The 22,366-nt window shown below is 40.2% G+C and overlaps 1 protein-coding gene across 3 annotated transcripts in view; it reads right to left on the bottom strand.

Annotated features, from left to right (window-relative positions):
* Positions 1–22,360, bottom strand: part of GMPS (guanine monophosphate synthase) — a 29,893-nt gene extending 7,533 nt beyond the window's left edge. The window contains exons 1-14 of one of the 3 annotated variants that reach the window (XM_035890047.1): positions 21,989–22,360; positions 19,539–20,739; positions 16,971–17,152; positions 13,263–13,377; positions 11,622–11,719; positions 10,528–10,631; positions 8,704–8,897; positions 8,246–8,411; positions 6,549–6,700; positions 5,727–5,900; positions 4,396–4,501; positions 3,240–3,355; positions 2,198–2,323; positions 944–1,059 (exon numbers count right to left, since the gene is read on the bottom strand). In XM_035890047.1, the coding sequence (XP_035745940.1) occupies positions 944–1,059; positions 2,198–2,323; positions 3,240–3,355; positions 4,396–4,501; positions 5,727–5,900; positions 6,549–6,700; positions 8,246–8,411; positions 8,704–8,897; positions 10,528–10,631; positions 11,622–11,719; positions 13,263–13,377; positions 16,971–17,152; positions 19,539–19,802 (1,913 nt within the window). In that variant the 5' untranslated portion in view covers positions 19,803–20,739; positions 21,989–22,360. Of the gene's footprint in view, positions 1–147; positions 212–943; positions 1,060–2,197; positions 2,324–3,239; positions 3,356–4,395; positions 4,502–5,726; positions 5,901–6,548; positions 6,701–8,245; positions 8,412–8,703; positions 8,898–10,527; positions 10,632–11,621; positions 11,720–13,262; positions 13,378–16,970; positions 17,153–19,538 lie in introns of all 3 variants that reach the window. The other 2 variants (XM_035890048.1, XM_009634352.2) reach the window with 2 other exon arrangements.
* Positions 22,361–22,366: the final 6 nt, after the last annotated feature.

Genomic DNA, 22,366 nt, shown 5'->3' with positions numbered 1-22,366 from the left:
AATATGCAAGCTTTACATTCTGTATTTCTGTTTGAAATATGAAGTCTGCAAGCAGAGCTGGGCAGAAGACCAACTATTTTGGTGCACGCCTCAAACTGCCAGCTTCAGTGTCCCTATAAACATCAATGAAAGATTCTGAAAACGTACCCTGATACAGCAGAACTCCCAGAGATGTGGTATATTCAGGAGGGTAGTATTAAATCCAAAAGAGCTTAAAGAAGACAGCAATGCTGTAAATCCAGCACATACTTTGAAACTGCACACGCAATCCTGATTTTATACCTTCTTTTGTTCCCTCTGCATTTAGTTTAAAGAAGTATCTTGCAATTCAAGATCTTGCATTTAAGAATAATACCCCTTTCATTATGTGACAAAATTAAGTTTTGCTCTAGGCAATTATAAGCAGTTTTGTCAGAAAGCCTACAGCCAGGCAAGAGGGATGTGCATTCTCCAGAACTGATTTAATATCTAAGCAACTTCAGCTGCTAGAAAACTTATGGAATCAAGCAGCTAGAAAATACATATGCACAACAGAGCTCAATTAAGATTAAACTGCCCAGCTTTGGAGCTTTCTTATGTGCCATTAGAACTGACAGTGACACGTAAACTCCCTTTTTCACAGAAAGCAAAAAAACACTGCACGACATCACAACTCATCAACAGGCTTGGAATATTTAAAAAAAGATTTTGCATAAATTACATTGGATGTTGTCTAATCAAGTGTTTAAAAAATTAGGAGATAGGCTATCGATTTCTTTTTCAAGCTAGTAATTCCAGAAATAAACCTATGTTTTGATTTATTGTGCATTTGTAACCTCTGCGTGACACACCTGTCCAACATATAAAAAATTCTACCATAGATTAAACAGGAGAATGCTTGTGCATGCTAAACTTCCATACATTAAGTAAGTCATCAGAAATAAAGATAATTCAAAATACTTACCTGTTTATGTTGTGGCACATGCGTGGTATGAGCCTGGCAAGAAACATAAGAGATTCCCAGTGTGGAGCATCTTTACTAGAGATCCCACAAACATAGCTATATGAACGACAGTCACCCTATAAATTAAAATAAAATAATAATTGAACTTGAAGTTTGCTGCCAAAATAGTTGACAATACTTTCCCGTTAATCCTGTAGATTACAGGACCATACTTTGAGTCAACATTTAGCAGACACCAAGCTGGTGAAATCAGTATACTGAGAGGTACCAAGCGAATGAGAAAATACAGAATAAGACAGACCTCTTGTGAGCTAACAAGAGCATATAAAAGGAAAATTTTCAGAATGGAAAGATTCATATAAGATGACCTGAGCATAGTATTGATCATGTGTTGTTATTGTGATCGCACCATCTGATGAAAGCCTATGATGAAGTGTAGAAATCTGCTGAGGATATTGCTATTCAAAATAGTAAGAAAAGCTGACTGCATGGAGTTACAGAAGACACACACAGCATTAAGCAGCTGATAAGAAAAGATATAATTCAATACTGATAAAGCAAAGAAAGGTACTTTACAGCTATGACTACTTAGTTAAGAAATCTTCCAAGTTACTGCACACAATTCCATGAGAATGCCAGCTCAGCATTTGGTGACAGAAGCACAAATCAAATACAAAGGACAGCGCAGAAAAATTCCAGTGGCATTAACGAAGGAGTGAAAGGAAAAAAAAAAAAACAACCACTATGTCACTGCACGGATTCAAGTGCTCCTGTGTCCTGAACGGCCTGCACTGCTCTGGTTCCTTTCCTGACAATGATAAGGACACAGTACAACTTGAAAAAGTACAGGAAAGGGCAACAAGCATGCCCAAATGTAGGAAGCAGGTTTTTTTGCATGTCTTAGTCTAGGACTCCTCAACCTTAAATGGGGAGACAGGATTACAGCAGAGGTCTATAAGATCATGAAGTCACGAAGAAACTGCCCTTACGTGACCAGCATTATTCAACCTTAATGATATCCTCAAATACAATACCTGGCATTTAGTCAAGTGTTTATTCAGATATCTTGACACCTTTGCACTACACCAGCACTGACAAATCACAGTAACAGAGGTATCACAGTTACTTAAAGTTTATGTTCTTGAGTCAAGCCCTTTATTTTCAATCTTAAAGCAGCAATTATTATGCTTCACTGCAGCCTGCCACACTGGCAGGAAGCAGCTTTTGGAACATCCCTGGAATGAACCCATTTACCTGCACTCCCACAGTTTTGATTGGTAACAAGAAGGCATTCAGTGAATGTAGGCTTGTAATCTGCATCAGCTTCTCCTGGTCTTCTTCAGTTGTACACGCTTTGACCCGTTGCAGCAAAGTATGTGGCTGTGCAATGACGCAGAAAAATAACTTTTAATTAAAGCCCCCAAGAACTTATAAATAATAATTTTATTTGCATTATAAGTAGCTCATTGCTTAAATTTAGTCCACATTTATGCCTTGGAACTATTTAAAAAGCTTTCATTTAACAACTAAATTTTAGCAAAACCAGTTTTATTCAATTGGACCGCACGTAGTTTAAGCCGAAATTCTCCAAGACTACAGGTGAAGCCCTTTTCCTATGCTCATTCTCTCTTTCACAAAACTAAACTTCTTTTTTTTTATTGTTTATTTCAGACACAGAATAAAGCAATATCCTGTTACGTTACCCTGCAATTCAGTAAGTTTTCAAGGAAATACTCCCCTTCAGTCGTTCTGAACTTAAGACTTTGATTTAGAGCAGGCCTCTGCTAACAACTTCCCAATCCCCTGCAGTTTAGCTCAAGTGAACTTACAGTACTCATTAAGATCATAACACAGTTAAGAGATTGAGAACTTAAACATCATCAATTAAAAACTTCAGGTTTCTGTTCGGGACATCTGGCAAGCACTCTCTCCTGCACTTTCATTTAGACATTCAGTGACTGATAGGGCATGCACATCTAGAAAGTTACAATTATGTCAGGGAGGGAAAAATCTCCAGAAATCCTCATCTGCACAAAGTTTAATTAAAGCAAAATTTATTTACTATTTGAAAGGTATATAAACTTCCATTTTCCAGAAATTGTTTAACACTTGCACCAGTCATGGTGCAAAAAAATTCTACTGTATTTACACTGAATGGCTTCAATTGAGTTGTACTGGAATGTGTTACTCCTTAAAGAGCACAAATAAGTAGTTTTCAACTTTTAGCAGCTTGAACAGGCCCCTACAGAATGATCACACTACTTTCATGCATATTAAAATTTAGCAATTTTGTTACCTTCTTAACACTTGCAGAAAAATCCGCCACTATTTTCAAAATGTTGTTTGTTTCAGGAAAGTCTTTGCATACATAAGGCTCTTCAGCACATATCACTCTGATTGCTAGACCAGGCCCTGCAATGCAAAGTTGAAAAAACATGACACTAAATAACAGGAAATCTGACTTTCATCTAGAAATGTGACAGCATCTGGAACAGCAGTCAATCACTGAGTACAGTATGCTTTGCCATTGTGTACCTATACTTCAATTGTCTTAACACCCTATAAGACAAAAAAAATACACACACAGTTTATTCTGGAACAATATTTCTGTTCAGTACATTGAAGCATTATTTACCTACACCTTAAATTGGCTGGCTGTGTAAAGCAACAGTTAGTGGTGAAGTGTGGTGGACGGCAAGCCAAGGCAAACAGGAACCTCCTCCTTCCCTTTGCTAGGCAACCGGGACGAAAGAGTTGTTTGTAACATATAGTTGAGTCTCCATTATGTTTAAAAATCCCTGACAGCTATTTTACCTTGTAGCTACTTAATGCAAAAGCACATGTAATTTGCTAGAAATGTCTGAAGACAGCTTCTTGCATCTCATGTGATGCTGGTGCATTAGCACAACAGCCTACGCCCTCTGGCAGTGACTACTACACACCCTGCAGGACAATTTTAAAACACATGGACAGAAAAACATAACCACCTTAAAAGGACGTGGACTTTGCTATATCACATACTTTACTGTTTTCTGGTGGAGAACTGTTATTTTCCATGCAGTCATTTTCAAAACAGCGAATGCCTCTTAGAAAGGCAGGCAGATACAGGCCATTATTTCAAGAAAGATGCATTTGACAGCTCAGGCAGCATTCAGCTGCACTGATAATTCTTGCTTTGGCTTATACAACTAAAAAGAAACAAATACAGCCAAAAGCAAACTCAGTTGTAAAACTTTTCCTTTAATCACTATACATAACAAAGCTGCTCTCAAACATTCTTCTCCTGAAAAAAGATCCTGCTTAAGTAAAAATTAATAAATACATCCATTTTTTCCTGTTTAGAGGCATGTTTTATACTCCAACATAAGTTTATTCTACAGGTTAAGTACACTCTAAAAAATACTGATGTGATCCACAGCCCTTCACTAAGTAGCACAGACCAACCCTCATACCTGGGAAGGGATGCCTTGAAACCAGCTCTTCAGGAAGACCAAGTTCTCTCCCTAGCACCCGCACTTCATCTTTGTGAAAGTCTTTCAGCGGTTCTATTACTTTACCCTTAAAAATCAGAAAAAGCAATTTACAGTCCAGCTTACATATTCAGACAAAAAGCCTCAAATGTTTTAGGTTATGGCATTCAAATTGGCTTGCTTTTCACAGCATTGGCTGCCAACACTTGTATAAACACTGGGAAGAAAAGTACATGTGAATGTGGGCTTTGTAAAAACAGCTGCAGGACAGAGGCCAAGGCAAGGAAGTTTAAGTTCATGCCAGAAGTATCAATGGCTCAATCAATGTAGATATAGCTGTAGGTGAAGTCTGCTCTGTTTTCAGAAATTCAGACCTTTCTTCTCTTCTCTAGATGTTCAAACCAATCTAGAAGCCTTGAAAACGCTTTGTACAGTATTAGAAGTGTGGGTCAGTAATGGTTACTCTCTCCTGTGGTTGGACACTTACTAATAACTGAGCACCTTCTAACAGGGTGGTTATGTGATGTCTCATGTGTTGATTCTTTTTTATTTTATAACACAGAGAAGCTACCATTCTAATGTCAGAAAAGGCAAAACAGGGCAGTCTCCTACATTTGCTTCATATGCTAATAGTTAAGAGCTCTGCACAAGAAAGGTGTTCAAAAAGCTTTTCTGGACTTTGGACTAAACAGACTGATCAGGAATGCAATCAAAAGGATAGGACTTGGGCTGCTTATCTTCAGACAGTTCAACCATTTTGGCCCTTTCTCTCAACAGGAGTTAACTACGTTTTCACTAAAGAACTGTCACCGCTCTTGCCTGAATCCATGTGCCAGATGTGGACGATCAGTACCTAAAGGTTACCCACTGACTAGTGTTCAGAACAAGATACAACAGAAAGAACAAGTAACCCATTACATCACGAAGTCCAGTTGAACCAGAATGAAGTTGTCTGAGAAGTCTTAACCTACTCTCCTGCTAAAGGCATTTCATATTGCTCTGCTTTCTTACTAGGATAAAAAAAAAGTAGTGAAATAGTGAGGAAACAGCTTGCAGTCGAGAACACCATTGGTCACACTGAGTGAATCCACGTTCAATCTGTTGACATCTTCCTCAGTATCTAATGGTGGACAATACTCAAACAATTTTGACTACTTTGGGAATGTAGCAACATATTACGACAGAATCTAAAGGGCCTCATCAGAATAGGGTCCCATCAACATGACAAAAACTCAGAAGTTCTTCATTTTTGATACTCAGCTTCACCTCTGTGAGAACTAGAAGGATACACCAGTATCCTCATTTTCATTTACCTCTTCTCTTAACTTTCGAATCAGCTCTGTGTCATTATGATGAGTTTTGATGACTTCAGCTTTGCCACTTGCAACAAGGGAAGCGCTTTCAATGAGATCAGGTCTGAGCGTACCCTGAGCAAGAAAAACCTCTTCGGGTTTCAGATTCATTTCTCCAATAACTTCATTGGCAATCTATAAGATGGAGAGAGAAAAAAAAAAAAAGTATTCCAATCTACTTTTTGGCTCTCAAAGGTCTAAAGGAATATAATGGATTGCCCAACAAATGCTACTGAGCTGCCAAAGCACAAACAGGAAGAATAATTATGACACTAGCCCACTGCTGAAATAGTCCTATAACCCCATATTTTGTTGAAGAGAAAATGGAAAAAGTATCTTCAGACTACAGGAACATCCCTGCCTGTTAAATATCATTCTCCCTGCATCACCAACACTGATTGCTGACAGGTGGAAAACGGGTAATCTTCAGCAAAGCAGCAGCAGGAGGCCCCAGTTCACATTAGCCAGCAGACTGGTGAGAAAACATTATGTGGAAGTTTATGCAACAGCAGTGAATGGCCAACCAATATAGTAAATCTAAGCATGATGGTGGGTCTAGTACAATGCTTATGAACCATGTTGTGACCATTGACTGCCAAAAATTTTAGGCTTAGGGTAACGTACCAATGGCTTCTTTAGGTCACCCACAACTTACAAGACTGCTGATGCCGCTGAGTGCACACAGCTTTAGAATGAAACAAAAGTCTGACAGAAGATTTATCTAGAAATCATACTATTTAAAAAAAAAAACCAACACACACAACAAATAATGATAAATATTACCTTAACAAAGGTGTCACCAATAATTTTTCTTTTTTCTTCAGGACTTGTAGTCATATTTAAGGTCTTGCTAATTCTTTTACGTGGAGTTCTGTCTTCATCCGAGATGGGCAGAGTTGTTGTACCATTATAGAATGAATGAGCTGCATTCACCACTGCATGAAATTACAGGAATTTGTTGGCAAGGCCAGTAAAGATTTTTATGCAAGGTTGCAAAAAAATAAGTTTCATTCTATTGCTTAAGAAAAAATAATAAAATCATTCCAGTCCTTTGACTATTAACTGCATTAAATAGGGCCGTTCAATACCTCAAGAATTAATTGTAACAAAAGCATTTTATTTCTTATTAACCTACTCTAGAGGGCAATTTTTTCATATTATGAGGCTAGGCAACCGTGTGAAAGTTCAGTTCTGGCTTCCCCTCTTAGATTATAATTTACTTGCTTTATTTAAACAGTTTACAGGACGGTATTTCCCCAAGGCCTTTCTGCAACCAAAATTAAATGATGCACTATTTACTCATGGTACATTATGCCTCTTAATTTAGAGAGGCTCTCAATGCAGAGATCAGCTAGGAGACTCTTTGGCATCTTTTACCAGCACTGAACTCCATGACCTACAGAATGAGGATTTGCAGCAAAGGGATTCCCTCAATTTGTTACTCTGGCAGCCTGCCAGAGCCCAGGTTTACTGGTCTACAGAGTGCAAGAAAAAGACATAGATTTTCCACTAAAAAAAGAAAAGGTAAAAATAATAAAAAAAAAGGTGTATGTAGAACAAAGCTTAGACTTTGCTGCATCAGGATCTTGCAGCCCAATCTGCAAGATGGTAACGTGCAAGCTCCCTGCACTGTTTCACACTGTCAGGCTAGTGGAAAGCATTACTCAGTTAGTGCCACGCTTCCTGACCAAAACACAAGAGAATCACTTGACAACAGTACAGCCCCAGGAATAGGCAGCTATTACTCATGAAATAAATTAGCCAGGCAGTATACAGCAGGTCTCATTGTTTGCACAACTCAAACATACATAATTTGTCTTCTGACCTCCTTGTACTTCAGGTAACAAAAAACTCTAAATCTTCTCATCAGCCATGATAAGGTACCTTCCGCTCTCTCATAATGTATTGCTTCTCAACAAGCTACTCCAAAAACAACTAAAAAGCACCTATTTAGAAGGCAGGAGAACAAAAAAAGATGCCTCAAAAAAGCAGTTTTGGCTGTAATAGTATTCAACCACCCAAATGAGCTCACAGTTTAAAAAGAAAGAGATCCAGGACAAGAAATAAAGCCTCAGTGGAGGACTGTTAACCAAGCTACTGAAGAAAACTGCAATCAAATTAGTTTTACAGCAGCTTTAAAAGGATTACTCAACCATCAGCAGAATAGTGACTGAGCAGAAGCAACTGAGGCACATACCCACTGCTTTGCTGTGCCCCAACAGCAGATATCGGATCTCAACAACTAAAGAGATGACTCAGTTCACTGTATGCTCCAATCAAATAAGTAAGGCTTAATATTTTAGGTTTGAAATTTTGCGAATAGGCCTAGGTTGTTCCAAATTAGCAAGCCTGCTTTGGTTTGTAAAGTCTGAGAACCACAAAGGTCAATTCAAATCAATGAAACAAAACCCTAAACATACATTTTGGGAGACTGGCCACATTGTTAGTGGTATCAGGCATATTTAATAAGATTATGGTACCTTTAACTTGAATCCCAAGTTTTTTGAGTGCCTCTTCCACAGACTGACTCTCTCTTTTGCGCATAAACCCATTATCTATGTGTACAGCTATGACCTGATCTTGGTTTAAAGCTCGGTTCAGGAGAGCAGTACACACTGTTGAGTCCACACCACCGCTGAGTAAAACCTGATGATGAGGAAAAAAGACAAAATTTGGTCAGCAGCCTATGGGGAAAGTGTTAAATAATTCAGATGCAACTACGAGGATCAGAACAGGCTACTGACTTACAGCCAATGATTTGGAAGAAAACAAGAAGTCAAACAATGTATCGACCAATTGTGCAAACATTCTAAAACCTGTTTAATGTATTCCCCAAGTAATGACAATTTTGCGTTTTTCAAATTAATCTGAGTAACTGTGTCAGTGTTTCCATCAGGCTTTTGCAAATAATCATTCAGCTTCAATTCAAAATACTTACCAGGACTTTTGATGAGCCCACTTTCTCTTTGATACTTTGAATGCACTGAAGTTCTCTGTTTTCCACTGTGAAGGTACCACTGCATCCCGCAATATCGTAAAGAAAATTCTTCAGGATCATTTTTCCATTCACTGTGAGGCTGACTTCAGGGTGGAACTGTGCTCCATATAGTTTTTTAGATTCATTTGCTATGCCTTCATTGGTGCAAAGAAATGAGCATGACAAAAAAAAAAATTGGAAGCAAAATGCATACCCAAGGAAGTCAAGCATACAATTTTTGAGTGATTTATTCTGCCACATTTTGGCACAAATCACCAATCAAAACTAAAGATTCTGGTTAAGATTAGGAACCAGAGTACTGTTACATGTCTAGAACACACAGTCCCTCAGAAACCAAGGAAAACACTCAGACATCCTAGGAAAACCATTGTGAAAACAGGAAATCAATTACATTAATTTTGTCCTCACCACATGATACCTCATACAACCCCAGCCACATTGACACAGCTGCATCCCTATTAAAGGGTTGTGCTGGTCAAGCTGTGCAAGTGTCCCTACAGCGGTTCACGAGTACCACTGCTCTCTTTAACAGTCTCTGGAGGGCTACTTTGGGTAGATCACAATACTGCACCTTGCACCAAGTTAAGTGTTGGTCAGACTGGGATAAAAAAAATAGTAGGGAAACTGCCTAATTCCAGTGACCTGCGTTAGGTTCCCCGGTATGCTGTACCACTGTATTTCTCTCCCTGCTGGAAGCCTGGCTATCACCTTACCAGCATTTCTTTGCTTGCTTAGGCACAAGAAGCCACAGAGTTTTGTAAGAGCACACATGAAATGGCACAGGAGAGTGTTGTGGGTAGGAAAGGTACAAGTCTGTTTCTAATGCCTACATAAAGTAGGGTTAAAGGTATCAGAGGTCCGGTGGAGCTTGCACACTGGATGCAGCAAACTTTACATAGTAAAACAACTTACAGAACTGTCGAGTAAGCATGAGTTCTAGATCGCGTCAAAGACAAGCCAGAATATAATGAATGCTCTGTTTAATCTTAGCAGCAGTTTGGAAAGAATCTTTCCATAACTAAACATCTTTAACTCTTTTAAAAGATCAGTTTTTCTCAAATTAGTTACCTGTCTGATTTAAGAGCAGTGTCTTAAGCCTTTTTCTTTTTAATGAAATTTTTAAAATAAACCAGGTGAACACTTTGATATCTTACTAAGTGGCTCAGCAAACTTTAGATGTCTCCAGATCTCCCACCTCCTAGGAAAGAGTAGCTTTCAAACCCCAAATTTTCAGGTCCTACATTTTTCTGTGACAATCTGTGTGTAATGTTTGAAACAGTGCTTTCAGTACCAACATTATTTTTGTTCAGTTGACCATTCATGCAATAATATCAAATACAATAACAAGTTAATCAAGCTTTAATAAAGTGTTGACTTGTACTATTACAGTGCAAAAACCAAACATCACTTACACTGTGCACTACAGTAAATGTCTTCTCCCCTAACGACACACAGTATTTTATTTCAAAGAGAAACAACACATGCATACTTTGAAATAACATCAACTGAAACAATAAAGTTAAATTTTCCTTAAACCACCAATTTAAAACCAAAACTATTCATTTTCTTGTCTATTTCTTTCTTCATTATCAGGACAGCACAATACGCAAGCAAACACATACCAGAAATTGTTAAAAACAAGTTCACTTGTTTGGCAATTAAATAACCAAGATATTCTGTTCCCATTTGGTTCTAACTACTGCCTGCCATATTCTTTCCTTTAATGAATACTATCAAAAGACAATTTCAGTATAAAATAAATACCTGCTATGATGTTCCCAGACTGTGCAACCACTTTGAATCCATCAGCTACTTTATCCACACTATCTCCATGAGTGAGGAGCACAAGCTCTTCCTTCTGAAGGCCCCTAAACAAAGATTAAAAACTAGAACCAATTAAAAAAAGAACAAAGACTTAACTACCTGTGTTTCCAAGGGAAGCCCTCAGGGATCCCAATAAAAGCACACCTTGATTGACCAGGTCCATCTGAAATCTATGCAGGATTTCCTTCTCAGAAACAGTCACCTCCAGCTCTGAGATGCCTCCATTGGAAGCTGTGTAAGTTCTTGTAGGTAAGGTAATTTGTCTTAATTCAGAAGGGTTGGTTGGGTTTTTAATAAACACACCAATATTGAAGTATCCCGTCTTTTACACGTAGAGCCATCTAGAGTCAACCAGGATATTTGGGAGTCCTGCTTTTTATTTCAATGAAGTGAAGTTTTCTTGCTCAAAGCTAAGTGTTTTCAGGACAATTTTGGCACCTAGACTTTAGGCAGGGCATTACTTTCTGCAGTAGCCTTACAGGGGAAAGTTAATAAAATTCGAATGCCAGGTATGAGTAAACTGTTAGAATTATTACAAGGAACTTGAGAGGCCTTGACAAACTACCAAGAAATCTAATTCTGGTTTTACAAAACATCACAAAGCGATTTTAAAGGAAGGTAGAACACAAATGGTTTCACAGTTTCTATTACCTTTCAAAAATTGGATGGGTGCCAACCAATGCAAGAATAACATACTGCACAGCAGAAGGATAGGAGAGCTTAATACAAAGATTCTCATGTTATGGTACACTTTATGGTGTCTCAATGAAGGCGTTCTACTTTGAAGTAAGGGGTTTACGCAATATTCCAAGCAAATATATCTGCATTTCTAGAGTCAGTTGAGAAGTTATGCCTAAGTATTTGTTTAAATGAGTAACTTGCTTACACAGCTGTAAAAGTTTATTAGAAATTATCAGACACATATGGGTACAATTTCAGTATTTTCTTTAAAATAAGCTTCCTCTCACCCAGCCACCGATTTCCAGACTGGTGTTCCAATACTGTTTTGATAACTTAAAAAAAAGTCTATATACCTGAACAGTGAACATGTGTTATCCAGAGTAATGCTGAACACTCCATCTTCTCTAACACTCTTCTTGTGCACTGTACCTCCAAATACCTTATTCATCATCTGTCAAAACAAAAATATTACATGAAAATGCACCACACAATCTAGTACCACACTTACCTCAGTCTGCCTATGACTGACAACAGCTCTAGCCCTCCAATACATACCAACCTAGTTTTTCAGGATTATACTAATTTAATATATCGCTTTGCAAAATAAGAAGAATTATCTTCAAAATTAATTATTGTTCTGTATTGGGCCCATTCCCTTCTGCCAGCCTTCTGTCAGCATAGCTGGGGACCGCTGCCACACACAACGAGCAGCAGAAACCCACAACTGTAGACAACAGGTAGAGATTTGCAAAATAATGCATATACAATACTGTACATCTACTTGCACTTAGAAATGGCTGCTCGGCAGATCAGCTGCGTATCTGAGGCCAGTTATGATAAAAACAGTTAAGCTGCTGAACAAAAAACTGATTTATCTATCCTTTAGTCAGGGGCCCTCAGATAGGCTTAAAACTTATCAAAATCTGGCTCCTCAGCTCTGGAGAACCAGTCAGAAACTTGAGTTTATTCCCTTAGTGCTATTTTTGTGACTCTTAATCATCCTTGCTATATCAGAGCAGTACAATTCTTTAACCAGGTTTTTTCTTTCTGGAGTTGGATATATCTGCATTTTAGATTTCAGAATTCTCAAAATAGAAATTTTTTTCTTGCAAATATAACTGGCAACTTAAAAAATATTTTTAGAGTTTCACCTTCCAACTACTTTAATTTTCAGAGATATATGGTTTCATTTTAGACCTAGTTTGATATTATACTTACTGTGCTTGACTGATTTCAATCTTTTATAATGAGTAGTAGTGTGTTAATACACACACACACTTGATTAATTTCCATAAAGTCAGCCTTAAGGAACTCCCCTGCTTGAGGCTAGCTACCATGGTTTTCAATTTGCTTGGAATTTTAAGGCATATTTCAATAACACACGTTTCCCTTTAGAACAGGGAGTGCCAGCATTGTTTCCGTAATTACCAGCCTTTCTAAAGGAGTTTTTCCAGACATTATTCAGCACCTCTGAAGGCCCAGTAAATCACTAACTCTGGGGAAAAAACAAGATGCACAAGCAGAAGTCATGCATCTAATCCATCCCTTGTCTCCTTGGATGTTTGTTCTTTCACTCAGCTTGAATCTACTAGATCACTGCAGGATCACCAGAACTATGCAAGAAACATTCCACACTTGAAAAACAAAGGGAAAGACTATTTCACTTGTTTACATGAGGGGCGTATTTTCCAATACCAACTAGACATAATTAGTTAATGACTGCCAGGTTATATTTATTGTGACAAAAAAATGCAATGTGGAACCCAATTCATAGCACTTAAGAAAAGACAAACCATTTATGCTCTTGATGCAGCAGAGCCAAGAGAGAAATACCACAGTATGCTCAGTTTACCAATTAGCACTTTAAAAGTATCTTTTGCACATGTGGCATACTGCTTATATTGAAAAGCAGGTCCTTTAGCAGTTTGTCTTCAGTTAGCATCAGAAATGAGGCCTAGAAGACAGCTGTAGACAAACATATCTCTCAACAGCACCTGCATGCCATAGCAGATTCCAAGAACTGGTTTTCCTATTGTAAATATTGCTGGGTCAAACCATGGTGCATCTTCTGCATACACAGAGTTTGGTCCTCCAGATATGATGATAGCTCTGCAGACAAAAGATAAAGAAAACATTAAATCATATATACTGTTTACTTTAAAATATCTTTATTTGCTTTAAACATTGACATTGTCTCATAACACTTAGCACTCTATATTCTCTAATATAAATTAACAGATACCCTAACATATAGCTTAACTTTGGTATGCTACAGCTGTCAAAACCAGCAGCTTACTAGAGCAGCATTTCATCAGTTTAAACAAAGTCAAATATAAACCATCTCAAAAAGTGACTGTATTTTAAATTCCTCATGGCCGAGCATCAACTGCAAGAGAAGCAAGATGGCTAGGATCAAATGCAGAGTATTAGCATTAAGATTATATATACTTTATAACGTCTGTGCCATCTGGAGGGGAGTTGCATAAAAAAAAAAACCAAAAAAACCACAAACCAAAAAGACTCCCAAACTTCTAAAGCTGCTGAGAAGAATGTCCCTTAATCCACCCTGATTACAAAGCGAGATGGCATTAGCACCAGGTTGTGAATTAAAAGTCCAATACATGCAAGCATTTATGGTTTGAAGTTAATACTTCCCACTATAACAGAAAAATAAATCTTTTCAAAGGGGAAGAGAGACCTTTGCAAATCATGATGATTTGCAAGGTTGTGAACTGCAGAAGTACCAGCCAGTTGGGTAATGCTTTTTGGCCTCAACCCAGGCTCAAACATGGGCGTACCAAACCTTGGACTCGTGTACTGTTTATTTTGCAGAGAACATCAAATCCGTTATTCAGAATGAGAAATGAAAAATAGGACAAGAGAAAAGTTGCATACACTTAAATGCATCTAATAAAGCTTTCTCCTAGCATTATTTAGAGTGCTCGTCATGCAAGTACTGACAAAATAGATTTTTCTATTTTTAAGCAGCAGAAACGGGCAGTGAGCTTACAACATCTGTAGCACTGGCAGAAATAATCATGTAGTAACAAGCCCATGTACTGAACAGCACCTCTCAACTGCAGTCATGCCAGGTACCAACACACAGCCAGATCTCCCCAGCAGCCCACCTCCACCTCTCCCAGCCCGGGCTCCTCATTTCAACCCAGGGGACAAGGCTGAATGGAGGCACCCCTCAGAGCCAAAGTACAGCGGCTTGCAAACTGGAAGAGGCAGCATTTATTCTTTGTATGTCAGGATCTACAAGTGAGCTTTGGAATAAGTACACAGCTGATGCAGGTATAGTTTTACGCTGAACGGTCTTGACTACTAGTACCTGCTGTACATGTACAGGCACTTCTGTTCAAGTCTGAGACGCAATGAACTTCCTAAACTCAGATGCTGCTAGAAAAAGACCGAAAACTCTTTAATGCCTGCTGGCCTTACTGCTTCTAATATTCCACATACAGAAGCATTTGCTTAAGTGCCATATGTACAGAATAGTATTTAATATTTATTAAAGGAAATATAGCCACACCTATTGAACATTTTTATGAGAAGTCAAAATAGTTATACACTGTCCTATTCAACAAGTAGTCTTAAAAATCTGCTTTTTTCCATACCAATTTAAATCCCACAGAATACAGAAAGGTTATCCAATGTGCTCAAGTATTAAAGAAAAAAATTTATGAGCTGAGGTGGGGAGAAGAACCTGCATCTTCTCAACTGTCCAGGAGAAATTAAAACTAGCACAGGATGTAGATTTTGAAAGTTTTACTGCAACACCATTCATACCTTCTTGCGTTGGTATGAATATACCTTTTTCTGGTTTACCTTAAACTGCTTCCAAAACAACTTGACCTAACTTCGGAAAGCCTATTTGCAATGGATTAAAGGCACATCAAGAACTATGTCCAAACACCAAGAGTAAAACACAAGCATCAATATCCCAGCCTCAGGACTCGTGCCAGAGCTCAGACAGTGCCAGAATTCAGACTTAATGCCAGCAGAGCCCCCAACTGTGGCATCTCATCAGCCCAGCATCAGGATCTTGTGGAAACTGATAAAGTTTATGTCACATTTAGATGAAACTTGTCACTAGAGACTGTTCTGAAACCATGAAAACTGAGGAGCTGGCTTTTTAAACACAACATGTAAATACAATTTAGCAAAATGTTTAATCTTGCTGCATGTCTCAAACCTTAGCACAGACCAAAGTGTAGCTCCTCGTCCCATTCAATGCATGAGCTGCAGCACAGAAACCTGGCTATTCCCATGACATGTGGAATATATATAAAAATCTTGCAGTAAAACCACAAACTGATTTTTACAGTGGTCACCGAATAAAGGCACCCAACAGCTGGCGTCAGTATTTGTTCAGCTTTCCTGGATGCAAATGATTGACTGAGACTGTGGACACAAAGATTATTGACCACTCTGGGTAACCAATAACTGAAACCACTACCTTAACCTTGAGAAGTGACCTTTTGAATGAAGAGGTTTTGCCACGTCTTAGATAGCAATTCTTTGGAATGACAAGTGCAATGGTTCTAATCACAAGACTTGGAAGAACCTTCAACTGTGAAAAGAAAGAGGGAAGAGGTCTTCCCACTACAAACCTGCATCAATACAGCACAGGTCTGAGAGGAAACATCATTAGTATTATGACCCATACCTCAAATCCAACACACAGGAGATGCTGGAATTCTTTTTAAACCAGTAATTAGGTACGTCCACTTTTTAAAGACTTGATTGTTGGAGAATTATAAACGAGATCTGACAAGAGAAGGTATTTTTCAGAACATTTCTGAAGAGAAATTCTTCACACAACAGGTACTTGACAGATCCAGCAGTTCCTGGGGTTTCTGCTCTCTGTGTTTTCAGAAGAGATCAATAAGCTTCTATCTGACTTACTAAAATACACTGTTTACTGGTTCACTAATTATCATTGATTAGAAAAACAATTCTGCAGCAAAGCACTGTCTTAGCCATTGTCAGGCACAATCAAGAAGCACACATGCACCGTACTTCTGGATTTGTACCAGACTGACAAGTAAGGTCTTTGAGGATTTGTAGACTTCAGGGTATTTATTTTCCCTCCAGAAAAAGAGAGGCATACCCTGGTAAGCCTAACAAAATAAGAAAAAGAAACATACAAAGTACAAAATAACTGTGAGACCTTTTCTTGCTGCAAACAATGAGTGGTAGTTTCAGGTTTTTTAATTGCTTCCCAGAAAACAGTTTGGCATGATTTACCACAATATCTTCAGTATCCAAGTTAGTTAGTTGTGGGGTTTTTTTAAATTAAACTAGGAAAATAATTTTTAGAAAGTCACAGAACTTGTTTTCTTGACTAATAGCTACCCCTAGTTTAACAGGTAAAACAGCAAGATCATCTAAATTTTGGCAGATACATATTTACAATGCAACCTATTAAATGATACTTACAAACGGAAATGATTAAAATGACATTAAGGCATTAAGAAGCAAATATAGACAATTTATATTGCTGCACAGGTCTCCCCAGCAAAACTCATGTGTTTCTGTGAATAAGCTAAAGATGCAATCATTAACATCGTTACAATGAAAGTTATTGCACATAAAGACTCAGGCAAATACCACCGCTGCCAACACGCACAGATACCATTACACCAAAAGGAGAGAACAAGAACATACAGGCAGAGGCATCATGGAGAACCACCTACCGAAACCCGTGTTCTCTGATTGCAAAGGCTGGTGTTTCCAAAGGGAAGATCTCGGACTGGACGAACAGCTCGCGCACCCGACGATCTATGACTTTCCCGTACTGCGCTCCGGCATCGAGTATGACGACGGCTCCCTCATAGCAGTGCTGCCCATCCTTGAGCTCTCCTCCGGCATTCTCCGGCTGCAAACATCACTCACGTCAGTGCTTTATGGTGACACATTGCAGACCACAGACTTTAAGCCAGATCTCTTAAACTAACATCTGCAAAGCCTGCTAAGGCTACCCATATGTTAATTTATTATTAAAATGATAAAGACTAGCCGAGAAACTTCTAAATGAAAAAATCCTCAAGTCTACAAGGACCAGTAGATGCACTGGCAAGATAAAGGGGCTATACATTAACACAGCACATCCCTCCCAAGCAGCCACACAAACATGACATCCCTATCCCCTAAAACAAGCAGGGTACAAATTAGGGCAGAAAAATGCTAACAAGCTAATGAAGGCAAAGCTTTCCACAAATAAGAAGTCATATGCTCTGGTTCACCGCTCCAGCTTTTCCAGTTTTACTATAAAACCCAGCACACCCCATGATAATTAAGAGCACGTGCCTTTCTTCTCAAGCAAAACAGGACAGTGCAAAGTCAGAAGAAAAATGTTTTTCCCCCATCACACTGCCTCATACACTGAAATTTCATTTGACATCACCTCCTGGAGAGAATAAAAAGGGAAATTGAGAACAAATGGCTCTTCTAAATGATTTTACAAAACGCCAACTTTTGAATGAAGCATTCAAGCAGATTGCACATCGGAACAAAGCAATGGTTCTCTCTGACCCCGTCACATTTGAATTGGTTGGCCAACTTCAGCTAAATCTGAAAGAGGGCTAGGAAACACAAGGACAAGTTCCTTCTTTTTTAAAAACAAATTGTGAAAAAGAGGCAGCTATTCCACCAAAGTGTCCTTATCAAAGGATCTTCAGGGAAGAATGAACACAACCACACTAAGACACCAACAAATTTATGCAGAAAAATTTCCACTCCTTAAAGAAATTGCTTACTTTGGGGGGTGTTTTCCCCTTAACTTAAAGCTAACACTGGTTCCTTGCCAATGTAGTTTGATGAAGGAAAAACCGGGAAGGGTTTTACATTGGCAAACGCTGCCTCAAAACACATCTGGAAGCTTACGACCATTTCAAGGTTTAATTATGGCACGTTGGAGTTGCTCTGCATGTTTGTACCAGGCAGCGCATCCTTTGACCCAGGGCTCAGAGGAGGTTCCCGCCACTGCTGCTCAGGCTCCAAAGGAAGCCGGAGCAGCCTGCAGCATGCCACAGTATTTCAACTTGGGCCAGATAATCACCCCCATACCAGCCACGGGTCATTCTGGAGGAGAGCATCATCCTGTTGGGACACATTCTCCTCAAAAAATACACAGCAAAAGCTGCCTTTCAGCTTTCTTCATCAGCTACCAAGAGACACCTCAGGTAACTATTTTCAAACTAGTCAAGGAAGGCAAGCACATTGGAAACTTACAAAGTTTACACTAGCTGGAAAAGGTTTTATCTAAATTAAAGGACATAAGCAGAAAAAAACAGCATTAAATCCCTCAAAAGCCTAAATCCAGGTTAGAGTCAGTTACTTCATTTGTTTCCTTCAGCTGGTGTGCCTGCTGGGGAGCCCTTAATGACTTTTTAGTCTTGGGTTACACAATGAAAAGGGCACGTGTTGGGAGGAGAGCAGACTTCATCAGCAAACACCCCTTCAAACCCCCCTGGTCAGATGGATAGAAGTCACCAGAACTGTCTTCCCTTCCAGTGGAAGGAAGGGAATCACTTTTAGAGTAATTCTGGGCATTTTCACCTAGCAATTTCTAAATTAGCAGTCCTTGAGAGAAAGACCAACATCCTTATTCCTTCTTGATCCCATCTTGTGGCAAACACTACTCCTTGCAGTGCTATTCCTTATTAAGTCCTCGTTTCAGAGCATGTGCTGTAGCTTGTACTATGAAGGGACAGAGCACCGCAGCACCCTCAGCTTAGTGTCCGAGACTGCCCACATCCACCTGCAAGAGACCAGGGTGGGACGTAAGCAGCCCCCTCCAGACCCCTGGGCGCGTAGCCAGCCCTCACATGGATGGGCCCTGGAGTTTCCCAACCTGCAGACCACCCCTAAAAAGCTGCAGAACGAGTAAGAAGAAAGTAATACAACTCTGTGAAGGCAGCTTTTACACTTTAGAGTAAAAAAAAAAAAATACTAAACCCAAGTTATTGTTGGCATCAGCTCAGCTGGACCGATGGCCAAGCATTTACATCTGTAGCTGGTAAATAAATTTTGCTTTCAGCACCCTACCCTGAAGGCACCAAGCTGCTTTGAGCAGTCAGGTATAGTTAGCCAGGGCCAAGCAACAGCTGAGGGGGAGACACGCGTGAAAACAGAAAGAGCTTGAAGTTACATTGGCAGTAGTCTGAGAAACATTGCATAAGGCGGCATAAGTAGGGCTGTATCTCAAATGAACCTGCACATTCCTTCGTTCTCCTCAGCAAAAGCAGGACAGTGATACATACCCGTTCATCACAAAAACGAACCGGACGAGCCTCTGCGCTGCAGTCACCCAGATGCGAGCGCTTGGCTCCGGAGCTGGCAAACCCCTCCCCTGCTTCTTCAGTCTTGCCAAGTAGAGCATCGTTTTGCACAACGCTCAGAGGAACACTTTCACAGATATCTCCATCAACACTAGAGTTACTACTTAATCGTTTATGTGGCCCTGAAAGATGGCTGTTCAAGGCTTCAAGTAATAGCTCATTGCCTGAGTTTTGCTGGGAGTCCATTAAAACCCTCCCAAAATCTCAAAAGCCAGCATCTAATCACAGCTCAGAAGGTTTTTCCTCAGATGATGCTAAGGGCATTTGGGTTAAAATCCAGTAAAAGCACTGCATCCATGAGCAACGCAGACCATACGGGGAAGATGAGCAAGGAAATATGCACCTCACCAGAACAAACAATAAAATCATTCAATTGGTGGCCTAATAACTTGCTGCTCCCTTAGATGTGGGCTTGGAGTAAACTACAGGCTGAAATAATTTTCTCCCAGTAGTACACAGGGGACTGCCCACTGCCCTTTTCTCCTGTAGGCAATGTGAGTTAACACAGGCGACCATCACCACACGGACTGACTCAGAGGAGTTTTTGTATTTCACTTTTGAACTGAAGTAGAACTGTAAGGAGGTTCAGCTCTGAAGAGAGCCCAATAGAAATGCTACCGTAAATCACATGGAAAAAGAGGAAGGAGAAAGGCAGTAAATCAGTACAGGATCTGGCTTTATTTATTTAAAGGCACAGTTACAAGGCTAGGGATTTTGAACTCAAATTTAACAAGGGAAACTTCATTTAATAAAATCAAAAAAAGGAACAGATGCTGTTAACACACAGCCAACATGGCACTTTAGCTCGTGTGTTTGTATACCATACACATGCCAGGAGAAAGATGAAGAGGATACCAGACAGCCCAGCTCCTACAGCGACAGGGTTTATGGAGCCAGCACCTCTTCCTAGTGGGGATTCTCCAGTTCCTAATAAAAGCTCTTTTTCCCCTCCGTAGGGGAATAACTAGAGTTCCTTGTCTTCTCCTGGTCTATTCGCACAAAAATCTGGAGAACTTGCTATTTTTGCGAACTTCTGTCGAAGCTGGTTTGACAGCTGTCCAAGGTGGTTCAGGCGTTTGGGCAGAGCAGACAGAGGCACCGTTCCGATGTCATGAGAGTGGGACTAAAAACAGAATGGAACTTGTGTACGCCATGAGACAAATGGGGGAAGAAAGTCTATATTCAGCTAATTTAGATCACAAGTCACCCTGAAAACCATGTCATATGCAAAGGATTCCTACTGTTCTCTGTGACTGATGAAACAAATGAAGTGATTACACTGTCAAAACGCTGTATCTCCGGGCTGCCGCTTGCCCGCTGTTTCACAGACCCGAGACCTGGAACCGAAGTCCCGAGTGCCACCCGAACCCTATCACCACCTCTGACCGCACTGCCACTGCAAGGGTCAGCCTCCATCCATCGTTTCAGCTCTACCACTTGCTAACACTGGAAGAAAAAAAGCTTCCATCTCTGCTGGGCCTTTTTATGTCAAAAAAAAAAAAAGTTCTGTAATGAGCTGTGGAAGGAGACCTGCTGTCAGGCTTGCGTTACCAGCTAGGGACACAGCGTATCTTATACCTCAGTGTACCCACCTAGTGCTTTAAACTAAGTTTGCAGGTTCCTGACAGCCCACTTCTGCAGAATCAGGGAATTTTTCAGCATTTCACACACCCACACGCTCGCAGGATTTTCATTAATGCAATTTATAAAACACATTAGCATACAGAACAGTCATATTCCAGAGTACCAAGAAGCACCTAGCAGAGCCTGGTCTGCAGCAGCAGCCCCTCTGACCGAGCCCTCAGCCCTAAGCTTTCACCACACTAATAACTTAGGACAAGCCTAAACCAGGAGCCTTGATCTGGCACTTTCAAGCCAGCACAGGTTTTACAAGAGTTTAATTGTTTCCCTGTGGTATTAAAATTAAGCACATATAAAGAACGCTTACTCAGATTTTTTTCAAAGCATAACAGGAAAGTAACTCCTTCAAACTCAGGCAATCCCCAAGACTGAAACAAAAACCCCCAAACCGTTATCTCAGACAAACTTTTAATTCATGTAAGTGGCAGGCAGATTTCCAGCAGCTACTGGGACCTGGCCCCCTGCGGAAGCCGCTCTCGTTACCCGCTTCCTGCGAGAGCACCCTTCAGGGACAAGGAGCTTTGCATCCCATAGCTCACTCTGGGTGCGACCACCCCAGAGAAGAGGAGCCCTCAGGAGCGGCCCCAGCCAGGAAAGGAGACAACGTCAATGGTCAGGGAAAAGTGTGTCAGAAAACTTAAGTAGGGACCCAACTGAGCACTTAAAAAAACCCACCTCAGAGTCACCTTTTCTTGCAAACTAGATTAAAAAGTTTAGAACAAGGCTTTTACCCTAATACAGAAGCAGCTTGAGACAACCTGCAGGGTTTTGGTTCAGAAGTTCCGTTATCAAGACAAAACTTCAACTTCATAAAGGCGCACAAATCATTTTGTCACCCCGGCACGCAAGAGCCACTCCAACACACATCTTTTTTGCCACTGTCGCTGCAAACAGGACACGGGAGCGACGCTGAGGGAGCAGCGCGATCCCAGGGGTCACCAGGACGGAGGCAAGCGGGCCCTGTGCGAGGGCTGGCGGTGTGGGCGAGCCTGCCCGCTCCTGCGGCAATTAAGCAAACCAACTTTTCTCTCAAGCGGGCTGAACGAGCGAGCGTCCTCACTGGGACGCGACGCCCAGCCGGCGTGGCTGGCTGCGAGGCCAGGCGCGGG

The sequence above is a fragment of the Egretta garzetta genome, unplaced genomic scaffold (assembly GCF_000687185.1).
Source record: "Egretta garzetta isolate BGI_Z169 unplaced genomic scaffold, ASM68718v1 scaffold172, whole genome shotgun sequence".
NCBI lineage: Eukaryota > Metazoa > Chordata > Aves > Pelecaniformes > Ardeidae > Egretta > Egretta garzetta.
This window is presented reverse-complemented; position numbering and strand designations above follow the sequence as displayed.